Genomic DNA, 23,899 nt, shown 5'->3' on the forward strand with positions numbered 1-23,899 from the left:
CCGCTCCTCAGCCCCCGGGCGGCGGCAGGGGCGGCCGGGCGCTGCACCGCGGGCCTGGCGGCGGCGGCTGCGCGGGGCGCCTGCGCGGGGCCGGGGCGCGGCGGGGCGGGGGGGCGGTGACGCCAGGCGCTGCGGTGCGGTGCGGTGCGGTGCGGTGCGGGCGGGCTCCTGCTGCCGCCGCTCGCATGAAGACGGCGGGGGCGCAGCGCGGAGCCGCTGCCCCGGCGCGGCCCGGCGCCCCCGCCTGAACGCCGCCGGGTGAGGGGCGCCCCTCCTGCCGCCTCGCCGCTCCCTCGGGGAGGCTGCCGGGCCGCCCCGACTCACGGGACGGCGGCTGCCGCAAAGGTGAAGCCCCGCGGGCGGGCATCGCCCTCGGCAGCGCGGGCCGGGCCGCAGCGGGGGCAGGGCCGGGAGGGGCCGGGGCCGGCGCTGAGGCGAAGCGGGGCGGGGCGGAGCGCGGCCGGCCGCCGGGTCTCTCCCGTGCCGGCTGCCCCGTGCCGGGCAGCGGGCCCAGCCCTGTCGGGGAGCGGCGGGCGGGCGTGGGGACGCAGGGCCGCGGCGGCTCGCTCCGGCAGCCGCGCCCTGCGCGCTCCCACCTGCGGAGAAGGTTACGGGCCCCGCGGCAGGAGCGGCGCCTGGTTCCGGGGCCTGGCCGGCGGGTCGCGTCCGCCCGCGGCAGCGGCTGGGGCCGCCGGTGGCCGCCGGCTGCGCGTCTTCGTCCGTGCGGCGCGGTGCGCGGCCCGTTCGGGCAGGCTTCCCGCCTGTGCGAGGCGGCCTCACGGCAAAACTTTCACGCTCCGCGAAGCCGGCCGGCTGTGGGCGACCCCCCCGTCCTGCTGGGCTCGGAACGCCGTGGCCTGGTGGCCCCTGGCCGGCCCGGCGGGATAACCGAGTACGGGTGTTGCGTGGGGAGCACGGCGGCTGGAATAACGCTTGCTTAACGTGCCATGCGGCACGGCCTGCCGGACCGGCGTTTGGCTTAACGCTCTTGGGTAGGAGTTTATTCATATTTTGGTTTTTTTTTCTTTTCCTGGCTCCTCTTACAGTCGTGGAAGTGTAGCACAGCCAGTATTTCTGTAGGTGTCGGTGCAAGCGCTTGACAGAGAATCTGAGAAATAGGCTGCGTATCGGGGGGGTGGGGTGGGGGTGTTTTTCTTCAGCATAAACTGTTTTCAGACACTGAGCTTTGTCAGATATTTAGGGTTCCTGACCTGGATGAACTTTTATTGTGTACACTTAGAGCTATAAGCTGTAAGCTATAAGCTATAAGCTTTCCGTGGTACGTTACAGGCAGAGATGGGATTCTTCTGTGTACCCATACGGTGTAAAAACACGACGAAACTTCCGTATAGCCTTGTGGTATGAATGTTGATTTTTGTGTATTTATTTTTCCATCAGGAGGGAATTAGCTCTCCAACGAGTGTATTCCCACTACTGATGTTCTTTCAGAGAAATACGTGTGTGAACTACCTTTATAGGTTGTATTTAATGCAGGTAGCATTCAGTGTGTGTTTTGCTGCTGCGTATAACGATGGGTGACGGGACGGTGCTGATGGGATAGCCCTACCTTCTGGTTAAGCCTTCAGTGAAATCATACTTGTGACCTAAGAGTTTTTCTGGAAATTATACCTCACGATGTGCATTGTGACTGCAAGTGCAAGTCCGTGTTGGAATATCTTTTTATTTTTTGGGCTGGGGAGTGGCAAGATAATCTCCTTTCCTGGAGACCTTCCTATTTAACGTCAAGGTAATTTTATCACATGCCCCTATTTCAGCAGAACAAATTTTTATTGTTAGCTTCTGATGTCTCAATTCACTACTGCAATTTTTTTTTTTATGCCAGCATAAATTAGGTAAGTACATTTTTTTTTTAAAGCTTCCTAAAAATAAATTTTTTGGTTTTTTCCTTTTTTCCAAAAAGGGAGGAAAGGATCCCAAACCAAGGAGTAGTCTTAGAGTGTGAAGTGACACCTGATCTATGTTTGTGTGGAGTGATACCTGATCTCAGGCTTAGCTTTCAGTTCAGGTTTTGCAGATGGCAGTGCTCACACTTAAGTTTTCATATTCAAGAAATTCACAAATTGTCTTCCAAATGGAAACTTTTGAGCTTGAAAAATATTCAGTTGTCTTGGTAGTAGGTGGTAGCACACAATCGGCTGATTTAGATTAGTTAGCTTTGCTGCCAGGAGCAACTTCCCTGAAATTATGCGTGAGAAGCTACAGTCAGAGAGGAGAAACTCAGGAGAAGGCTCTCTGAAATCCTCTTGGCTTACAGAAGCAGCTTGCTGTTCCACCTCATGTTTAGGTTTTAGTCTAGGGAGGACATTCAGCTTGCCATTCAGCAACTTGTCAGCAATGTATCTCATGATTAGAAACTTTGCAGTCTTTAAAATTCATGGTGATACTCTGCTGGACATATCTGGGAATCACCTGGGTTTTGGCTCTCGATGTGTTAGTTGAAACTTCTCCTTGAATTCCAGTATCTGCGAGCTGCTTGCTCTTAGGAGATTGCTCCTGTGATATGAATTGCTAATGTCCAAAAGAGCCGAATGCTGCTCAAGTCACCCTGGCCCTGGAATACAGCTGCAGTAACTGGAGTGTTTAGACTCCTTAAACAGCTTAGGGGGGAAGTCAGGTTTCTTGGAGTGACTGTGAGAGTGCTGCTTGGATGAGTGCTTGGGAGGGATTTGTAACGGCAGTGTGTCTCTGGGTATGTTTTCAAGCCCTGCCACTATCCACAGCTTAACTGCCCAGTATCCTGTGCTAAGCATCAAGAAGATTATGAGCTGTTCAGTGTGCGTCCTGGATACATGGCCGATTCAGCGTTGTTCACATTTGGAAATACGGTTTTGTAACAGTTAAGCATAGAAAGACTGGAAGTAGGGGGGGAGGAGGGGAGCACCCAAACATCCTTCCTTTCTTTTGCAACAGCTGCAAAGATGACAGTCCTGAAACTGTCTTTCTAAAAGCTTGATACCTTAAAAGGCACATATAAATTTTCGCTGCGTATTTAAAAAACCTTAGAATTTGTGAGAAGCAGGATGTCTAGGATTTTGCGTACTGGAGGCAGGTAATACTGTTTTAATTGCTTCAAGTATAATTCATAAGCCAACTGGTACGAATCAAGGTTTTGAAAGTGAGAATGGTTGCTGAGAGTTCTATGGATTGTGAGATGCTTGTGTTTCTGTGTACTAATGAGTCTGAAGGGCTGGAATTATATTTGAGTAGATAAATCTGTGCCATGGAGCCACAGTTTTGTTGGTTTGGTTGTTGTTTTGGGGGTTTTTTTTGTTTGTTTGTTTCGTTTTTTGTTGGTGGTGGTGTTGTTTTGGTTTTTGTTTTGTTTTTTCTTCTGGATTAAATCCAGGCTTGAGAGTTTCCTTTCACTCAGCTGGTGAACTAGCAAGTTTAGATGTTTGGGTTGATGTCTTCACAGACTGACCTTAGCCATCAAGACAGTGTAGGCCAAAGGAGCAGTCACTGGGTGAGGTGCTGGAAAGCACCTCTGACATTTAGCACTGTGTCAATGAAGTATTTCCAAGAGCTGGGGAAAGTTACTGGGTTTCCAGTTCTTGTTCAGTTTTTGGTGTAGGGAAATGCTTAGTTTCTACTAGGATTGTCCTTCACCTCCTGGCTATTTTTATTGCCCCCCTCTCCCTCCCTGTGCCGTTCACCTTCTACCTGATGGGAAGGGTTATGCTAGCTGGGCAAGAAGCAGCTGACTTTTGCAATGCTTCTGTCAACTTAAATCATGCAAGCTTTGAATGTGATACTCTTGTGAGCCTGGTGATGGCAAGTTTGTCGTGTCTTGAGGAGTAACCTTACGCTTGCCGTGCCGATAACTTTCTAGGAGCTTTTTTCCAGGCAAGAAATGAAGTACAATTTTCTTACTTTGCTCTTTTCCGGATAAATGCTTTTTTTTGCTTCTTTTTTTGCCTTTTTTTTTTTTTAAAGGAATCACTATTAGATATTTGCAGGTTTTTTTTGGCTACATGTCTCAAACTTTGTTTTTACACTTAAGTGGACTGGTGGTAATCGGCTGCATGACATAGTTGGCAAGCTGCTGTACAGGGCTTTGGTGCTTCAGTCTTCTGCGAAGCTTTATGTATGTCATTTTGAATGTCTGATTATATACTGCAGTTTATCTAGTCACATCAAAAAGTCAGCACTTTGCTATAATGCAGCAAGGGGTAAACTAATCAGCTGACTTTTTTGTTTCCTATTATAAATATTTATAGCAAAGGGTACAAGGAAAAGGCAGTAGCTGATTTTCAGAAATATTTTTTCTTTGGCTAGTAAAGGCTGTTAGCCTTTTAATTTTATTCTGAATCTGAAAATTAGACTTTTTTCCAGGGAAAACTTAAGATTTTTTTTTGCTGCTTACAGGGGTTGGTTAGCTTTAGTCATTAGATAAAGGTTTTTTTTTCTGCCATTTCCAAGTGAAGTCTTAGAATTACATCTGGAAGAAAAGTATCTCTAGTTTTTCTAGTATCTTGAACAAGCTTTTTTTCATGGAAGAAATACTTTTAATGTACCCTTAGGTACATTGTCATTTTTTGATGACACTAAAAGCTTTTTGTACTGCTGCATAATTAAAGTATTAGGAAGAGATAACTGTTTAGTATGTACTTGACGTCATTCTGTCCTAATTTACAATTTTATTTAACTTAAAAAACAGCTGGTCCTGGGCTATTGACTAGGACTTGAATTCCTGTGAGACTTCCGCAAAGTAAGACTGGGGCTGGGGGTCTAAGTTTTTGTTTCCCAGTGCTTTGTAGAAGGTGGTTCAGGCACTGGGCTAGGAATAGGCAACTTCAGCAAACAGATTTTCACTGCTACGTTAGTTACAGCTCTTTATGTACATGGGTTCTGTTTACTAGATTGTGGTTGAATACAGTGTAGGATTTGCCAGCTTGAAACTTAGTTGTGAAGCTTGAAGGATTTCCCTAGGTTTTCAATCACTAGAGTTTGAAGTCGGATTATAGATAACCAAAAATTGTACTGTGGATTGAGCTTTCAGGATACGAAGCAGTTTGTACAAGTAACTGTGGCATCTCAAAATAGTCTGTGAGAGTTTCAATCTAACATTAGGTCTCATGTTTTTATTAAGGAAATTAGTCACATCCAGTAACTTCGCTAGTTTGTATGACTTTAGAATAGAAGTGTTTTCTGTCAAAAAAACAGTTGTTCAGAAAAATACTCGTGGAAGTTGTCACTTGGGGTACTGAATTGGGAAACAATATGTCATGTGTGAATAAGTAAATGATTAAATGGCCAGAGGGGTTATTTAAGGTATAATTTCTAAGCCCTTTGCAAAGGTACAGTTCTCCTTGCGGTATGAGAGGATGAGACGGTGGAGGTAGCACCACTGTATTAATAGGAGTGGCCAGTTCTTACCCGCTGCCAAAGGAAGAGCACTGTGCTGTCCTGGTGAATGTTTCTTGTGTGACCGCAAGTAACATACTGCTGTTTTCCATATTGCGCGGGGATATTTGTGGGGTTTTGCCATATTTAGGATGCTGGTTATCACAGCATTGACCTGTTCTCTACAAGTATTCTAGGTAGTTTGCTTTTTGGTACTGAGACGGTGACTCTTGCTGTCACGTGTTGCTGCTCATCCTAAATTTTGAACACGGGGCTTATTCCTACAAGTGTAAATTTACTTAGGTAAATAGTCTGTTCCTGCAAACAATTTATTTCTGTGTTTAAAAAAGTAAACCACAAGTAGTATTTTGGAATTAAGATTGCCTCGAGCACAAAGAATGCAATAGTCTTTTTATATGGTTGTGTTTAAACAGACTTTGTTTCAGTGTCTTGAATATTTCGACCTATGAACAGCTTCTGAGATTCGGGGTATGTGAAATGACATACTATCGAAGGCCAGTTTGCTTCTGGTTTAATCTGCACTGGGACTGGGGGGAGCCCACATGTACTTCTGTGAGAGGTAGAAGTGTCTTTTGGAAGCATACCTCAGAATGCAATCACCTGATCTGGTGGAGGGTTTTGATTTAGCCTTTTTTCTGCCTAGCATTGATAAAATTTCAAATCATTACATGTTTTCTCAGTTCATACCTAAGGTTTCTCTATATAATTTTTTAATTCATTGCTTTTTGACACAATTCTGTCCCGTCAACTTTTGTATTCCTTCCTTTTTTGCATACTAGTTTGGTTTGTGTTTTTGTTTTTTTTTTTTTTTTTTAATACTGTAGCATTTACAAAGATTTTGCTCAGCTCCTTGCTTTGGCTATCTTATAAATAAGTACACAGCAAAGAAACAACTTATTTGCTGTGCCCTTGTTCATGGTTACTTTTTTTAGCCTTTCAAATCAATAACGACATGATGAGCATAAGTGAAGTCTGAGCTCTGGCTTTGAAAGTACTTTGGGATGCACCTAGCTTTGAATACAAAGCAAAACATGGAAATATAGATAGATGAACAATCTTACAGGTTTTGCAGGCTTATTATGCTAGCTATACACAATAAAACTGAAGCTTTGTTCTCTCTCTCCATGAATAGGATTTGATATGTGGTTTTTTGCAACTCATTTATTTATGACAATAAAATGTCTTCTTTTAATATACAGTGAACAGACTGAAAAAACAGGCCTTTCTTTCTATATAAAGTATGTTATTTAAGAAAATGAGATTCCAGAAAATAAAACCACAGAAAATAGAATATACTGCAAGTAGAACAGATTTAATAGTATCACTAAACTGTGCATATCCATACTTGGTTTTGATTTTTCTAGTTTCATTTGATGAAAAGAACTGTCGTCTTTGGAATGTAGTTACAAAATACTTTGCAGGAAAGTCCTAGTACTAACCAGGGTAAACTACAGAGGTCTCTGGCTTTTTTAAGGAGTCTATTTTCTGGGGTTTTGGTTTTGTTTTTCTTGTGTGTGGTTCTGTGTGTTGTGTGGGTTTTGGTTGTTGGGTTTTTTGGGTTTTTTTTTGTTTGTTTGGTTGGTTTTTTTGCGAGAGGGTGTTTTAAGAAAAGAAAATGCAAAGATACTTAAGATTTTTTTAGTTACACTTATACTTTCAAGACAGGCATGTTCCATGTTAAAGTATTTTGGTCAGTTGAAGCATGTGAATTCTGTTTATGTAAACTCAGAATGTCTTTCAACTTCAGTAGCAGACAGGTTATCTTTGTTTTCCTTAAGAGAGTTCTAATAGCAGGATTTTAGCATGAAAACGGGTTTTTTTCAGCCTCCATCATCTCAAGAGGTAGGCTTTATCTGGTATGCTCTGTACATGTTTCTTCTGAACACATCTGTTTTTGTGGCAGGGTCATTTTGCCCTGTCTGACTAGTACTGCTCCCTTTGCTTACCGTTAGCTTGCTGAATACTGGTAGATTTGTCTTCCATGGCAGTTGTTTGAAAACATACTTTTTGGCGAGATTTTTCCATTGCAAGAAAATGGGCCTGATGACAAGACAGTCCGGTATAATTCCCAAATATAGATATATATTTTAAATGTTATATATAAAAAACTTCCAGTTTCAGTGAAAAAGAAAAAAGGAGAAAAAAAAAGCAACCAAGAAAGCAGAGCTGCTGTTGGTTAAAATAAAAGTTTTGAGCCTTAGATGTGAGGTCACTGTGTGTTTAACATATGAGAATTTCTTTCAGATGCGACGTTATCAAAATGACAATTAAAGTGCTCAGCACTGACATATTGTAATGATGACTATGCAGTTTTTCTTATTATAAGTTAGAGTAAGGATTGGAGTTTGGTTTTGTGTCTGCTGCCTTTACTGTCCATTAGCGATTAATGAGAGATAAAAGGGAAAACACGTTACAGTGAATACGCTTAACTGCAGGTTCTGGTGCCGTCTGAGCCATGCATTACTGTACCGAGTTTAGTTTGATTTCTTCAGTTTTATTTAATGATGGCTGTTCACAACATGTAGAAATTCCACGTGGATGGCTTGCAATAAATAAGGGATATACTTACTTTCCCCTGAAAAACACGCATCAGTTTAGGAATCTTAAAGAGGATGCAAAAAGATGCTATGTGACAGTGCATACAAAGTATTTGGTTAGTAGCATTTACTTTTCTTTAATACCCTCTTTCCATTATTAGGTAGATGATGGAGAGTAAATTCGATGATGAGGTGTCTTTCTACTGTGGTATGAAGTTCCTGATATTTGCATGAAAATGAAAAAGGATTCCTCTAAGAGAGAAGACAAACAAGGGAAGTGGGACAGGCATTGGCCTGATTTTAGTGAAGGGGATTTTTATTTATTTGCTTATTTTAGAAACAGATGGAATTTTAGGTTTCTCTTCCCCCAAAGCAGTGGATTTAGGGTCACAAAAGTACCTGACTGCCTAAAATGGGAATGAGACACTCCTTTCTGGAAGAATCAGGAGCCAGTTTTGATTGTGCATCAGATACAGATAGGTGAGATCAAGGAAAAGAAGAGGGCTTTGTTTGGTGTCCCTAGTGAAGAGTTTGGACTGGAAGCGTCGTGAGTACTTGATGTGCGATCTTCACGGGTTGCAGTAAGGGAGGAAACCTCAAACCTGGCAGTTGGCAAAGAGAAGCCCAAATCTAGAAGTTTCTTCATCCTCATGAGAAGAACTGGGGCTGAGGCTACTTATAAAAGAGGACAGCAACATCTGGATTCTGTGACCCTGGTCACGATCCCTTTATGGTTTCTTGCAGAAGCCCTGAGGTCCAGTCACCTGTGCTAGCAGGATGGTATCAGTATCAAGCATTAAGAGCACAGCACCAGAATTACTAATTCCCCTTTTCACCTACTGTGCAGGTTGCTACCTAACTTGGGTCGGTAAAATTTCTTCTGAATTCTGTTACAAGGTCTGACTAGAATTATTGCTGGCTTGGAGAGGCTGAGCATCTTGATGGTGTTCTAATGCATATAAATCAACTTACTATCAGGAAGATGGTGTCCTTACGAGTCCTCTGTAGTCTAACAGACACTTCCAGTAATGCCTAATAGGCATGCCTGAATGTGAGGTCTGATTGAGATGGTGCCAGTTTGTTTCTTTAGCCATTGTTTTGAGCAAAAGAAGATAGCTTTGTGATAGTGCTCACCATCTTGTGCAGTAGCTCTGTGGTTAGAGTATTTATCCAAGAAGTAGGAGTCTGGGTTGCCAGTGACTGGCAAAGTTCCATAGTGCTGAAAAGGAGGATCAGCGGAGAAGGGGAGTCAGTGGCTCAGTGACAAAGAATCCACCTAGGAGGGAGGCAAATACATGTCACATAAGGCATGTCTTGGGAAAAGGTAAAAGTTATATATAACTTCTTGCAGTCCATTTAATTTATCTTGGTGTGGGTAGCATATTTACAGTGAGTGCAGCTTTCTGATTTGGAACTTTACGTGTCGGGGGAAATTTCCTATGAAGAAGCTGCCTGTTTCCCCTCTGCAGGTGGGAGAATGGAGGGGGATAACGTTTCACAGACAATGTGAAAAGGCAGAGGGAGATTGCACAGAATCCAGCGTATATCAACTTGAAGTTTAACTAGTCAACAGTACCTGCTCTCCTCTGTTCCCCTCCAACTTGAGGCTTTTTTTTTCTTTTTAATTGTTGTTACTGGTCTTTTAAATGCAGAACTGATGCTAATTTACTCTCTGTTCTGCTACCACTGGCAGGCAAGTGGCATTATATGTGTTTAAAAAGTACGTTTAAATTGAGACTCATGCACCTTCTGCCTTTACTTTTCTATCAATCCTTTATTCAAAATAAGCATAATACTAAAGGTTTTTAAAATCATTCAGAAGTGGCTTTTTTGCATCACCCAGTAAAATGTTGAAGAGAGATTTTGTTACTTTAGTATGCATAAATGTTCCACAACTCTCTGGATTGCTGATATATGCATTTCTCTCTCTTTTCTTTTTCTCCTGGCTCCTTCTCACTTTCTTTTTGCAGAGGCTCTTGTGCTTTTTCTTATCTGCTTGTCTTTTCCCCTTGACCTGGAGCATGTGCACATCAGTGCTTATTATAATGTTTTGTGGTGAATTTAGAGCAAAACAAATTAAAACCTTGCAGTTCAAGATTGTTCAGCTCTGTAGCTGGCTCCACTTGTACAGCAGATCAGTACATTATAATATGTGGACACTATTGGCACTGGCAGACTGTTCATCATCTGTCTGACAGCAGGTCAACGCTGCAAGCAAAACGGCACTTGGCTACTTGAATTCAAGAATCTAATATTTTTCCCCCAGTAAGACCTGCAACCTGGTTTGAATAATCCAGACCTTATGATTTGTGAAATTGTCTGCATTGTGCTGGACACAGCTATTCTCTTGTTCATTTTCTTTAAAGGAAGTCAAGATAGTTTACACTTGAAGGGTACTTGGACAAATCTAGGACACCTGTTAACTTGTGTCAAGCTGGAATTCTTGTGAAAAGCTGAGCATTTGCTTCCTGGCTTCTGGGACAAAATTCTGCTTTCAGGTAAGTCTGGAAATAAGCTTGCTTCATACTTCATCTGCTTTAGGCTTTTAGCAATTGCAGAGTGGAATTTACCAGTAATAAAAACCTGATTATTATATGTGCTGTACAACAAGGGTTTTTGAGAAGTCTTACAAATTTCTCCTGGGGGGGGGGGGGGGGGGCTGTGTGTGTGTGCTTGGCTGAATTTCTTGCCTGCATTTCCCAAGAGAACAAGGGCCTTATCTTCTTCGTTCTCACCACCCATATCTTTGAACATGCTTTTTTCCCTTTAGTCTGTCTTCTGCCTCGAAACTAACCACTACCCCCTTTGAGGACACTGTTTTTTTTTCCACAGTGGGAATATTTGCCATTCATATTAGATCTCAGATGGAAGTACTGAGGTTCAGATAATGGTCCTGTAGGCTGCAACCTTAATGCCTTGGAGGCACCGTTTGAGGAAGCAGTGTACCCTGAGGACACTATGTCCTTAAAAGGATAGGAAAATCGAGTCCTTAGCACGATATGGTTTCTGTCCAAGAAATGTATTCAGGTCTTCCTTAAATAAGAACACCAAACACTCCATGTTTCTCACTGTGCCTCTAGTCCTACTTACCCTCTAGATACATGAAATGGCAGTCAGAAATAAGTCTGTTGTGGCATCTCACAACATTGTCAAGTAAGTTTAAAGAAGTGTATTTACTGGCTTCAGCAAAAGCTTTGTTCGATAAAATTCTGTCATGGACATGAAAATATTGTCTGTTAAGTAACAGATATACACTTCTGTTTTATTGTAATCGGACTCTTTGAGCTTGGTAGGACTGAATTACAGTGCAGAACCATACACCATACTTATATTGCAATAGTTTATTTTAAAAACTGGATGGAATCGGTTGAAGAGAGAAGAGCTTGTGACACTGTGGAGAAATGCAATCAATGCGAATTAACTGTTTTAACATTTCTAGTGTAGAGGCATCCAATATGGTCGTGGCATTTCATCTTTAAAGAACAAAAAATGTTGATAATTTGTAGTTGTTTAATATCTTCCAGGTTATCAGAGATGGTGATTTGAAGAATCAGGTTTCCGATATGAACAAAGTAAAAACGTCATCTGAAAAAAGGTAAATTTAAAACTATAGTCATTTCTCAACACTAAGCTATTTGAGATTTGTGGAAAAGCAGTCTTTATCTTAATAATAAGATAAATGTACATTATGAGTCCCTAGTGAGAATGTGTAAGTTGATGTCCTGAAAGACTGAGGGAGTCAATATTGGTTAGCATAAAGTAGCTTCACATTTAATAAATAAGTTTCTTAATTTTAAAATTTTCAGATAGTGTTAGACGTCCTCTGTATAGGAAGCCATTAATTTGTCATAAGATGTGTATCATTCTCCCAGCCATCCTGCAATCCAACACACAGCTAGGAAAAACAAGAGTGAGATTACAGAAGATTTCAAGAGTTGAAAAGTTGTGTTTGTTATTTTAATGGTAATTTGTTTTAGCAAATATTTGAAAAAGTTATGAGATTATCTGTGGAAGGCCACATGTCTGTTAAGCATCAGGAAACTATTGAAAGGCTTTCAGTCTTACTCTTTTCTGAAGCTAGCAGAGGTTAAACCCCCATGTCAAATCAAACCATCTAATCAGATTAAAAAAAAAAATTAAAGGTGGCAAAATAGGGAATTTTGGCTTCGGTCTTAGTTCTCTGAAATACCTGTTATTTTCTAAATGAGTAGATCAATTTGTGTGAAGGACATGCTCTACTGTGGATTAATTTTATATCTTGGGGTGGATTTAAAATTTGAATTTAAATGCTTGCAGGTAGAATCATCTTTGCTTTTGCTGACTTTAGCAGTGGAATGGCTTGATATCAGAGACTGGTTGTTCCTGCTTGTGTGAGAGATGCATCAAAAGAAATAATAAAGAAACTATTATGTTTTCTACTTAGGGTAGATGAGTTCCTTGGGCATTATGATAAGCAAAATCAAACTCTCTGTCAGCAGTGGGTATTCTTGGAAATACTAGTAGTTATAACACATGAAGTGTACTGTCACAAAGAATATTACGTTTTTGCACAGTAGCTACTTAAGTGCCATTTGTTCTTCTTTAGTTATTGAGTTAAAATGAAAGTTTCCATCCCTGCAATTCAGAACAGTTGTTCCCTAAGTCATGAATAAATTACGGTGAATTTGTTGTACAGAGAGTGCTGTGAACTAATCAGAAGTATCAGCTCTCTAAAGATTATTTGGTAACTGTGGAGTGGTTGAGAAAAAAAAAGTAGAAATGGTTTGCGTTGGAATAAAAAGAAAACAAACTCATGAGAAGCCTGCATACTTCAAAATAGTTTTTTAAAGGCTCACTGTAACATGCTGAAACACAAAAGACCTGTTTGCTGTGCAGGAAGAAGACACTCCCTGATACAGCAGTGTGCTGGCTGACTGCAAAGAGCAGTTTCAGAGGAAGTAGGTCCATTTGGGAAACTGAAGATTTCTGATGACTTCCTTCATTTGGCTATTATCTTTTGAAAGGCTTCTTGGAAGATGAATAGCCAAAAAACGTTCTAAGATAACTGAATTTTTATAAGCTGCCATGACAGCCATTAGAGTTATCTTTCTCACGATGAGCAGACTCTTAGAAATGACGTGTTTTCGCATTTGCATAGCAAAGGTAGTGTACAGTGAGTAATGGAGAGTTGTGAATCTAGCACTTCTTCATAATCAGAATAAGAATGCTTAAACCTTTTGGAAGTTGGTGGGACTGAAAGAAATGTCCCTGCAGTGAGGGAACTCTCTTCGACAAAATGTTTTCTTCTTGAGGGAGTTCTCTTTCAAATGTGAACCCCTGAAGTCCTCTGTTCCGCACTGTCTGGGTAGTTGCTTCCTCTATGTCTACTCATAGCTTTCCTAACCAGAGAAGGAGGAAATCCACAAAGCTCTCTGGTTAGCTAGAGTCACGCTGTACGCTTTGGCAGCAGTTGAGATGACAACAAGCTTGTTCATGCTTCCTTTCTGCAAGTAAGAAAGTGGTGTGAGGGGTGTTTTGAGCTGCAGCATTTGAACGTGGGATGGAGAAGGGATTTCCTGCCTGCGGAGACATGCACTGTACCGGATCAAGTAAGCCTGGTAAACTTCACCTCAGGATGCTTAAAGAAAGTCTGAATCCATCCCAGAATAATAATTGTTGGCTGTCTTCAGAACTCCTAAGATTTGGGTTAAGTAGTGAAAGACAGAGATGGCAAACTGGGTGGTTGTGTCTCTGGGAGTCAAGGAGCAGAAACCAGGTAGCTGTGGATCAGCCATCTTCCCTTCTTTACACAGAAGGATCCTGGAAGAACTAGCCAAATGGGTGAGGCTGCCAACGGCCAAAGGTGGTTTGAGTTGTTCTTGAAAATACATCTGATTTTTCATGTGTGAGAGAGTAACAGGTCCCATGAACAGGAAAGTGGCATTAAAATACCACATATGTGTTTAAAGCTTTACTAAAATAACCATTGCATATGATTGCCATCAGGAAGCTAAGGCAAGTGCTTCATCCAGGTGCTCTGGAGTAAAGCACCAACTGGATACCAGAGCAGCAGTAGTTAATTGCTGTCAGAAGGAAACGGTACACAGTCTGTTCCTGGATGTGCTCTTTCTTTCTCTTTCTGGTAACAGTTAATGACTGAAAATATTTGGAGCTTCAACTAATGATCCCAAAAAGAAGAAAGAGTTCTTGTTAAAATTGCAGACAACTTGAAGCTGGAAAGATCTGCGTAAACATTGGAGGACCAAATGATTTCAAAATAGTCTTGTGAAATGCAGAAAATGGTTAAGAGTATTTGATGGAAATATGTGCAAGGTACTGTGCTTAGAGAGGTATACCACTGGAACGGATAAAAGACAGTTACGTTTGTAGTGAGGAGAGCCAGAAATAGTGAGATTAAACTGCAGGGAGAAAAACTTTCAAATGAAGGGATGCAAAGTGTTAGAACGAAGTTGCCTTTTGTTATTGGATCACCATTTTTGCGGGCTGTTAAGGACTGGTTGGGCATATGTCTGTCAGGAAGAGCAGCTGTGGTGTTTGTCCAGCTCTGAAGAGAATAGTTTAGATGACCTTACGAAGTTTCTTCTGGTGCTCCTTAGTCATGATTTTTATAACTAAAGATAGTAGAGATGCTGTGTGACCCTCAGTGACTACAGAGCGCTCTTGTGAGAAGGCTTTAGAATGTGTAAGGTGAAAAATGTCTTTTAGTAAGAAGAAGGGTACTTCACATGGTGGGAAAACAAGTCTTGGATGAAAGGCTGGCCACACTGTTTAGGGTATTCATGTGCGGTTCTGCAATGTTAGCAGCTTGAGAGGAAATCCAGCTCTGACAGGAGACAGTTTTTGTTGTGCCATTTTGACTATTTCCTTGGTTTACCTAGCTGTTGGATTAAAAATACCGAATTCCGTGGTGCCTCTCTGTTTTGGAGAGCTGTCTTCTAGATTTGGATCCTGAATGGTTTGCTGGTCTAAACGTGTGTATTTGCATTACAAATATCAGAAAGAGTCCCATTGGAAATTGGGCTTGCATTTTGTTCTTAGGTCAAATGTGTTGCCACAGCAGTATTATGTACAGGAGCAGAGTCAGTTCGGCTGGCTGCCGTAATTCCTGTCCTACAGCTGTTTTGATTTACCATGCAGACATTGGAAACCGTCACAGTATTATAACCACTATGTATGTGAGTGTACAATATTAATAAGTAAGAGTACAATTCTTGCTTTAAGAAGAAAACTCAGTCATAGCTAAGAGAAAATCAGGGTTTTAAATTATATTTCAGCATAGATTCTGGGCTGGTGTTATTTTCAAGAACACTTTATTGGGTGTGCTGAAGATGTGGCGTTTATTTGGCTGTATTTCTGTTGGAAGACTTCTTGCAAGATGAATTGCCTAAAACCATTCTAAAGATGTCTCTTTAACCGCTACAATGAGCGCTCATTGCTCTTGATAGAAACTCTGGCCCCAGGAGGAGATTATACCTCTAAATCTTTGGTCTTAAATTGCTATACCACCCAGTAGTGAGAATGACTTACTCTTCCTAAACCTTCTAAAGCTTTTAGTAAGTATGGAGAAATTGTGTTAGATGCTAACTTTCTGTACATGGTATATTACTTCCATGTGCCAGTGTTGCTTGTATTTTGCAGGCTGCAGCAGTCAAAAATCAGGTTTGCTCTGTAATTTTAATACCTGTAAATGAATTTTGTCTGTATGAAAACTTATATCTTCTTTTTTTGTTTGTTCCTAAGGATCATTTTTGCTTTCGGTTGTTTCCAGCTTTCAAACTGCATTTGTTTCATTGTGAGACCAGTGATAGACCACACTGGAAATTATACACACAGACACACACGCACACACATGGAGGCAGCAGTTCTCTTACGCATTGGCTTATATGTGGGTTGGCTGGACTCCGACTTGTCTTGATTGTGGAGCTGGTGAAGATAACATTCTTTGGGAGTTTGTCAGTTTGTATACCAGATCAACAGAGCTTGTGGATTTCATTAAAATCTTGGGTTTATTTTGGAGTATTTCAGGTTCAGTGGATAAATGGAGGAGTAGAAATAAACAAAACAAAGCTTATGCAAATAATAACGGCTTTATACTATTGAGCCTGGTTTTGGATGATGAGAAAGGATCAGAGGGATTATGCTTTACTTATACAAGGAGGAGAATGTTTCAGCAACCATGACAGATTTATTTTGGATCAAAAAATACTTTTAAATCAAAGTCTAGCAAATAACTGAGGAGGCGATATGCTTACTTAACAATATAAAATTATTTTGATTTAAGCTCTATAATTAGTATAACCATTTCTTATTACTGATGTTAACAGCTTGTAAGTATCATCTGTAGTCTGAAATTGGTTTTTGGTCATGCTTCTCATTTAGATGTCAGTGTGGAAAAGTGAAAGTGGTGGAAGCAGTTTCCTCAGCAGCTGTTACATAAAGTTGCTTTCACAGCAGTACAACCTTTGCTGTCAGCTACCTTTTTTCCTTGATTTTAACATTTTTGTCCACATATAAACTAATTATTTTAGCAGAGTTAACTGTAAGTGTGCAACCTTTTCACAGATGTAAAATACAAATCAAGGAGTAATAATTCCTCATTGTTATAAACAAAACTGGCAATATTTATAAAGCTAACATTACATACTTTAGTATTATTGCAGATGGTCAGAACAGTATGTGTGTAAAATGAATTATTTTTGATTATTGCAGGACTCTGATGTTACAGAAGTGAAAAGTGAAGGTAGTTAATCCTTGGAAGTGATAATTTCCTGATAATTACATGACTATAATTCAAATGTTAAACATTTGTCTAAAAATTATTTTCAGGTGGGAATATAAATCTCAAAACTATTCTGAATAATTTTTATGATCTAAAACTGGAGAGCAAATAAAACAATTTCTAGACTGACTCTATTTTGAATACTCTATGTACATTCATTCTTTCTATGTAATCTACCTGTCTCTGAATGCCTGGTTTGAAATTGTTTCTTATATTAAAATATATTTTGAAGGAAATTTTGTGATGTCAGGCCAAAATACCCTTGTGTACAAAATGAATCCAAACTCTGATGATAGCTTTGGGTACCTTCCAAAGTTTTTTCTTCAAAATGGTGTTCTTTTTCTTCAGCTGGTAGGGGCTGGTTTGCTCACTTCATGAATGATAATCTTTTCCTTCACTTCTGAAACACCAGCTTGTAAGACAGTCTTTGGGACTGTTTGTAGCCAATTTTTTCTTGAACGGTAGGTTTGATACAGTATCCTGGCACTTAATATAACCTATATTAAATACGGTACCCTAATTTGCCTAGAAAAACAACATTTGTACTTATATCTGGATTTTATTTGCTGCAACCAATTTCCCTGTTCACAGTTGCTCTTGGAGATGCTGTTATGTATAATTAGTCTGCTGCAATGCAGGCTTTGCAAAACCTGTGAATTTGCCAGAATTAAGGAGAATTAAGACTGTTTTCCAACTGAGATAAAATATGAAGGTGTATTAGCCTCTCCCCTTGCTCTGACATGGGATTTCTGTTGTTAGTGGTTTTTTTTCCTGATCTAGATGGAAAGATTAATGTAAAAAATCTTTCTTGTAGTGTTTCTACCAGTTCTCGGACTATGTCTCTGCTGTCACAGCTGGAGAAAATCAATTTGGACTCTGTATTAGGAGAAGCAGACAATGCCAGATATGTTACCTCAAAGATCCTTCATCTGGTTCAGAGTCAAGGTAAATATCTAAGTTTTGTGGATTTAGTAGTTTTCTTCTTGAGCCTTCCTCCTTGTATTTCTTCCTTGCTGGACTTTTCTTTAATTTTTGTTTCTGTTTGTTGAACTTATCTGTCCATCCATCCATCCATTTTTGTCACTGATTGTTGAAAGCACCTGTTTAAGGCCATGTTTAATACTACCTGGTATAGTATTGGCTACACTGAGTGCATTTTGTATTGTCAAACAGCTATTACTTAAGTAATAATTCACAGTATATATGAGTATGTGTTGTGTGCGTATCTATACATATGTATATATGAGAAGTAGAAGTATCTGGAAGAGAGCTTTCTTACAGGTTTTCTTCTTTAGAGCTTTTTTTCTGGGGCGTGACAAGATTGTTGAACAAGTCAAAGCAAAAATGAGTTTTAAGATCACTTAAGTCTTTTACTTATTTTGCCTAGTTTTGTATACCTATATGCAGCTTTTAATAGATTTTATTGTTTGCAGTGTAGATTTTCTGATAAATCTGTATATAATCACTTTTTTTTTTTTTCTGCAAGCTAGTATATTAAAAGAAAAATGGTCTTTTTCTCACTGGCAGAAAAAACCAGGAAGGAGATGACTTCTAAGGGCTCCACTGGAATAGAAGTTATCCTGTCAACCCTAGAGGTAAAACCTTTTAATCTGTGTGGTTATGGGTACATAGCAAGTTTTTATTTTATCATTGGTCTTCGTATTATTAAATATATTGTTATCCTAGCTAGTCTCCAAAAATTGTGTAGGACTGTAATGATTAGATATGGTCTTTAAGAATCATAACCTACTTCAGAATTTCTCTCCCTTATTTTTAAATATTTTAAGAAATTGTTAGTCAACTGTCACTTCTAATTGATATGCCCTATTACCAACTAGACTTTAATTGGTTTTGTGGTTAATTCAGGCTGCATAGTGAGATGGTTAGCTGGGTGGTTACATCTTAAGTTCTGTTTGATTTTAGCGGTGGTAATTTCTCCAAGCTATAAGAATCTAAATCACTGTTTTAGACTTCTACATTAAGCAAAGGAATCTCTCTATTTTTTATTGCAGAATACAAAAGATCCTCAAACTATTCTTAATATATTGAATATTCTCATTGAGGTAGTCTCAGTTGGTAAGTTTTCATTAAGGAGCAATTTGTGTTTATATTCCTGTATTCTTCTGCAGAGGTGGTGGTGGTGGTGGTTTTTTTTCTTTTTTTTCCCTGATGTTTGCTAAAGCTGAATTATATGCAGAATAAAAAGAAGACTGAAGTCACCTTTCAAATAATCATACACAAATAATTTATGTTGCTATAAGTCTAAGTCCAGCATGTTCTTGCACAGTGCAGTCATATATGAAGAAAATACTGCTGTTCTGAAGACTTTCTTTGATAACTGTAGCTTAGATACTTAATTGTTCTTTGGCTTCTGAGATATCAGTTAAGTTTTAATTTCTAGGTGGCGGTCGGAGAGCAAGCGTCTTAGTCACTAAAGGAGGGACACAGATCTTATTGCAGCTGCTTTTGACTGCCAGCAAAGACTCTCCACCAAATGAAGAATTAATGGTGCTTCTTCATACACTTCTTGCAAAAATTGGTCCAAAAGGTGATAATGATATACCTAAGTAGCATGGCTTAATACTTTACAGTTTTATAATTGAAACTTGAGAAAAATTTTCTTTCTCATTATTGTATAAGCATCCATGTACTCAGAATTGGTAGAGGGAACAAAAGGAAGAGTAAAATAGAGGGAAGGAAAGAATGGTGAAAAATAGGCTTGCAGAGTTGACATCAGTAGAAGGAATTCACAGTTCATTTTTTATTTTTGATAATAATTGCAAATTTAGTGTGATTGATCTTGTATTTCTTTGATGTCAGACAAAAAGATTGGCATGAAAGCAAGAATTAATGGTGCCCTAAACATATCATTGAATTTAGTGAAGCAGAACTTGCAGAACCACAGGCTAATATTGCCATGTCTTCAAGTATTAAGAGTGTACTCAACCAACTGTAAGTATTGCAGATAATTCTTTTCTTTCCCATTTAATACAATTTTTTTACCTAGACATGGTTAAAATGTCAGATCTAAATGCGTGGTTAATGTTAGATGTTTAAAATAATTGCTTTTATCTGAGAATTTGCTTTTTATATTGTCAAATTGCTTAAATTCTAAGAAAAGCAGTGAAGCATGTTTGTACTTTTTTGTGTATCTTTGTTTTTTGTTCAGAGTGCGGGTGTGAGTGTGTGACTATATATATAGTTGGGGGGGTTTAACAAATGCTATTGGATGTGTGGAATTTTGAGTTGTGTAATTTGCAGAAATGTTGATGCTTTAAGATCTAAACCAGAAATGCTAACATTGTGCTTGCAGAAGTGCTTCAAATTAAATAATTATTCTCTTTTATTACACATGCTCATGGTTTTTTTGCTCTTTATTATTTTATTTCATTCATGATTGATAATTTAAAAGTTGGTTCACACAGGAAATATTTCTTTATTTAACCTTTCCCTTATTCCTTGTGTTGAAGTGCCCTACTATTGGACTAATATTCTTCCACAAGAGCCTAATTCATTGTTTGGGCAGGCAGTAGGAAGTTGATGAAAATAGTGTGGTTCTTGCTGTACCTTTACTGTCAGTTAGATGCTCTTAAGTTTTTTCCATTGAGCTCAAAATGGCAGTTAAACCTCCTAAATAAGTGTGAGAGTTGAAAACAGCCACATTCCTCCAAGAGAATTGATTTGATGATCTATAAGATTATGTTTTCAGGACATTCACATGAACACATATAATTGATAAAAGTCCCTATACTTTTAAAATGTGGAAGCTTTATTTTTGTTGAGCTGTCCGATAATGAGGTAAAATGCTGTTGAATGGAAGAGGCTAATATAGGTAGTTTCATAGCTTAGCTGAAAACTTGCTTCATCCTGAAAATGGGAAGCTGAACTGAGTCTCTAATTTGGATTCTGCTTAGATCCGTTCTATCTTTCTGTGTTTCCCACTCATTATAAACAGAAAAAGTAGTAGTTTATTACGTTCCGATGGGTAGTACTATTTAAAGTTTGTGTACAGTTGCTACCAGAATAGAGTCCTAATTTTTCGTAGATTCTAGTGGTGTAATGTTGCTGCTAATGATGATGACATTGCAATTTGGGTTCAAGTACTAAATTCTGCACTAATAACAGCGTTCGTTATGGTGAAGTCAATTCTTAATTGCTCTTTTCCTACTTTGTTAGGAGTGCATATTGCTAAACTCAGTCGGGAATTGAATTTCTGTGCCTGTTTCAGCAGTTTGTGTTTTCAGCGGGCATTGGGCTTTAGCCGTATATACGTCCAATGTGAATTTCTTGAATGCAGGTCTTAGCATCATTTCTTTTAATTTGCTCCCTTTCAAATAGATTTTTTTTAATATTTTTTTTTTTCTGAGAACAATTATGCATAACATGTAGCTCAGGAAAGCTTATACCAATTGGCGTTTCTAAATTTTACAGCGAACACTTGGTTTTCAAATCCTGGTGTCCATGCCTGTCTATCTTGATGCTGAAGGATAATAGCAAGTCATAGAGCTTGTTAGACTTCAAATTTTAGAAACACTGCTGTCTTGATAAACTGTGAGATTTTTTGTAAGAAAATTATTTTTATGAGTTATCTTAATAACAAAGAAAGCAGAAGCATGCATTGGAAGTAGTACATGATTTTATTTGTAAAGTAATAACTAATTTTTTTCTTCTTTTCCAAGTTTTATCAGGATTGGATTATCACACTAATTATGTGCAGAGTAGTGTCTGCTTGTCATTGTATGTCTTAAAGCACAAACATGTCTAATGTACTTTTTGTACTTCAGAATTAACTTGCTTGGATTTTAGTTTGAGTGTATTGATTTTTTTCTTTTGCCTTTCTTATTACATTATCTTAAAATGGATTGTTTCTAACAATTCCAGCTGTAAATGCAGTGTCCTTGGGAAAGAATGGAGTCGTAGAACTGATGTTTAAGATCATCGGCCCTTTTAGTAAAAAGAACACTAGCCTTATGAAGTAAGTAATGTCTCTTTAATATAGTATATGGAAAAACCTCAGATACGTTTCAAAACTTACTTGGAAAAATAATATTAGAGAAATCAAACATAACTCATATTTGAAAGTTAAAGTGAAGGGAGGTGGGAAGGAGAACCACAAATCTGACAGTTCAATTTTACCCAGTAAAGTAAAACAAAATATTTTAAAGTCTAGTTACAGTACTGGTAAAAGAATATAAATGTTACTTTTTTGTCTCTAATATTCCTGCATGGAAACTGTACGATGGTTATCCCCAAATCAGGACAAACAGATCAAGACAATCTCATCATTTTTCAATTTGTTGAATTGACTCCGACATCTCCTTTGTGTCTTTAGAGTGACACTATCTGTTTTATTTTGTAATACAATTTTCGTTCTGTTTTACTTCAAAGCCATTATAGACTCTCAGAGCAAAAACGTAAAACAGAGTAGAAAGCGCCAGCAATATCTGTCTAGTGGGCTATTGTGTTTAAAAAAAAAATAAAAAATTCACTGCATACCTTAAAGTGGTGACTTCAGACTCCTCCCCTGCCCCGTGTGTTTTTCTTTTTTTTTTTTTTTTTAAATGAAGTTAGGGTAAAAAGAGATAAGTGGATGTAACTGGAGATAGCCCTTTCTTTATACACTACCACCTTTTTGAAGTACATACCTGTGAAAAACTGAATTTTTCATCTGCTTAGTAAAATAATAATCTCATGTTGTTCATATTCTAACTTCAGTACAAAACAAATAGTGTTATGTTATGTAAATCTGGTACTTGTGGTCACTGGAATATCTTTTTAAAAAAATGCCCTGTCCCTTTAAGCCCCAGCTAAAATTAGTCGTATGAACTTACTAGTCCATGCTGTGAGTAATCATGATATCCTTGTTTATGGTCCAAGATCAGACGTGTGAAGTCTATCTTTACAAAGAGGATAAAAATAAGTATGTACGTTTTCTAGTTGTACATCTTGAGTTAATTGAGACAAGACCTTTGTGTACAAGAAAAATCTTACACTGACAATCTTGTATTGTAGTACAAATTGATGAACTTTACTCCTCAATGTATTCATACACTGCCAGTTTTGACCTACAGTTTTCCATATTAGCATCCTTTGCTTTGGGGAAGTACTTGTTCTGCTGCTAACGTAACACCACGAGTTTCAGAAGTATCTCATCCATTGAGTATGGTTCATAAACATTATGTTGTCACTTACAGTGTTTTTTTGCAAAGTCTAAAAGTTTGTATAGCCATTGCATTGATATTTTTAAATGTCGCCATCAGACTTCAGATACCGCAAAGATGCATCATATTTTAGTAAAATCAAATTTTAAAAGGAAAGTCTGTGATGCAGTGCAACCAGGAAAACATGAGGATAGATGCTAAACAAATCTGTTAGCAGTAAATATTTTGTGTAGCTTTACAGTGTTGTAGATTAAGCTTTCTGGTTGGTTGTTGTTTTGACTTTTCTTGTTATGTTGACAGGGTTGCTTTAGACACACTTGCTGCATTGCTAAAATCAAGTAAGTGTTTGACTACAAGAAACTTTATCTAGTTGAGATATATATATGTGTTTGTGTGTGTGTATATATATATATATACACAGAGTAAAACTAATATATTAAGTCTGTGGTCAAAAGAAAATCAAGGCTAGGAAATTTAGAAATAAGGCTACAGTTCTATCTGCTGTCTCTGGTGTTTTAATATATGTGTGGTATATACATATGTGTTTAATAATTAGTTACTGTCTCTTCAGTTATGCAGCAGAAATCTGGATCCAAGGTGGAGAAATAGCCTTTTACAGTCACTCACCTCAGGCCTTCAGTAATGGATATCTATAGCTTAACTCTTATGCATCTTCTTTATACATACATCTGAAAATATCTGTTGGATGGCAGGGGAGAATACAGGGTTTCTTTAGGTACCTTTCTGATTAATTAGGTCTTGGGTCCTAATGACAAGTCTGTCAGTGATGCTCATGAAGTGGAACCAAGGGTAATGAAACGGTGGTCTGTTCCCCGACGTTGGCTGTCTCGGCCGGCAGAAGTGGACCCTGAGAAATGTCATCTCTGCAGATTTTGCACCAGGATTGTAACTGACAAGGACTTAAAAGCTCATTCTCTCCAAACATTTGTATAAAAACTACAGCATTCCTAGTAGTTGGATAAGAACTGAGGCATGATTAGCTTTGCAGAAAACCATTTCAGACAAATGATAGGAAA

The 23,899-nt window shown here is 39.0% G+C and overlaps 1 protein-coding gene across 9 annotated transcripts in view; it reads left to right on the forward strand.

Moving 5' to 3' along the window:
* AGTPBP1 (ATP/GTP binding carboxypeptidase 1) overlaps positions 1-23,899 on the forward strand; it is an 83,444-nt gene that overhangs the window by 7,535 nt on the left and 52,010 nt on the right. For 5 of the 9 annotated variants that reach the window (XR_015700975.1, XM_087741763.1, XM_087741769.1 and 2 more), the window contains exons 1-10: positions 156-345; positions 10,289-10,420; positions 11,447-11,517; positions 17,516-17,646; positions 18,229-18,296; positions 18,714-18,777; positions 19,103-19,249; positions 19,522-19,653; positions 21,583-21,676; positions 23,163-23,200. Coding sequence is in view for 8 of the 9 variants with exons in the window: in XM_087741763.1 (XP_087597889.1) it covers positions 11,486-11,517; positions 17,516-17,646; positions 18,229-18,296; positions 18,714-18,777; positions 19,103-19,249; positions 19,522-19,653; positions 21,583-21,676; positions 23,163-23,200 (706 nt within the window). In the remaining variant the exon portion in view is untranslated. Of the gene's footprint in view, positions 1-155; positions 346-718; positions 993-9,629; positions 10,188-10,288; positions 10,421-11,446; positions 11,518-17,515; positions 17,647-18,228; positions 18,297-18,713; positions 18,778-19,102; positions 19,250-19,521; positions 19,654-21,582; positions 21,677-23,162; positions 23,201-23,899 lie in introns of those variants that run through there. The other 4 variants (XM_087741765.1, XM_087741766.1, XM_087741764.1 and 1 more) reach the window with 3 other exon arrangements.

The sequence above is a fragment of the Nipponia nippon genome, unplaced genomic scaffold (genome assembly GCF_047370975.1).
Source record: "Nipponia nippon isolate SJK-2023a ecotype South Korea unplaced genomic scaffold, ASM4737097v1 scaffold_8, whole genome shotgun sequence".
In the NCBI taxonomy this organism is placed as follows: Eukaryota; Metazoa; Chordata; class Aves; order Pelecaniformes; family Threskiornithidae; genus Nipponia; species Nipponia nippon.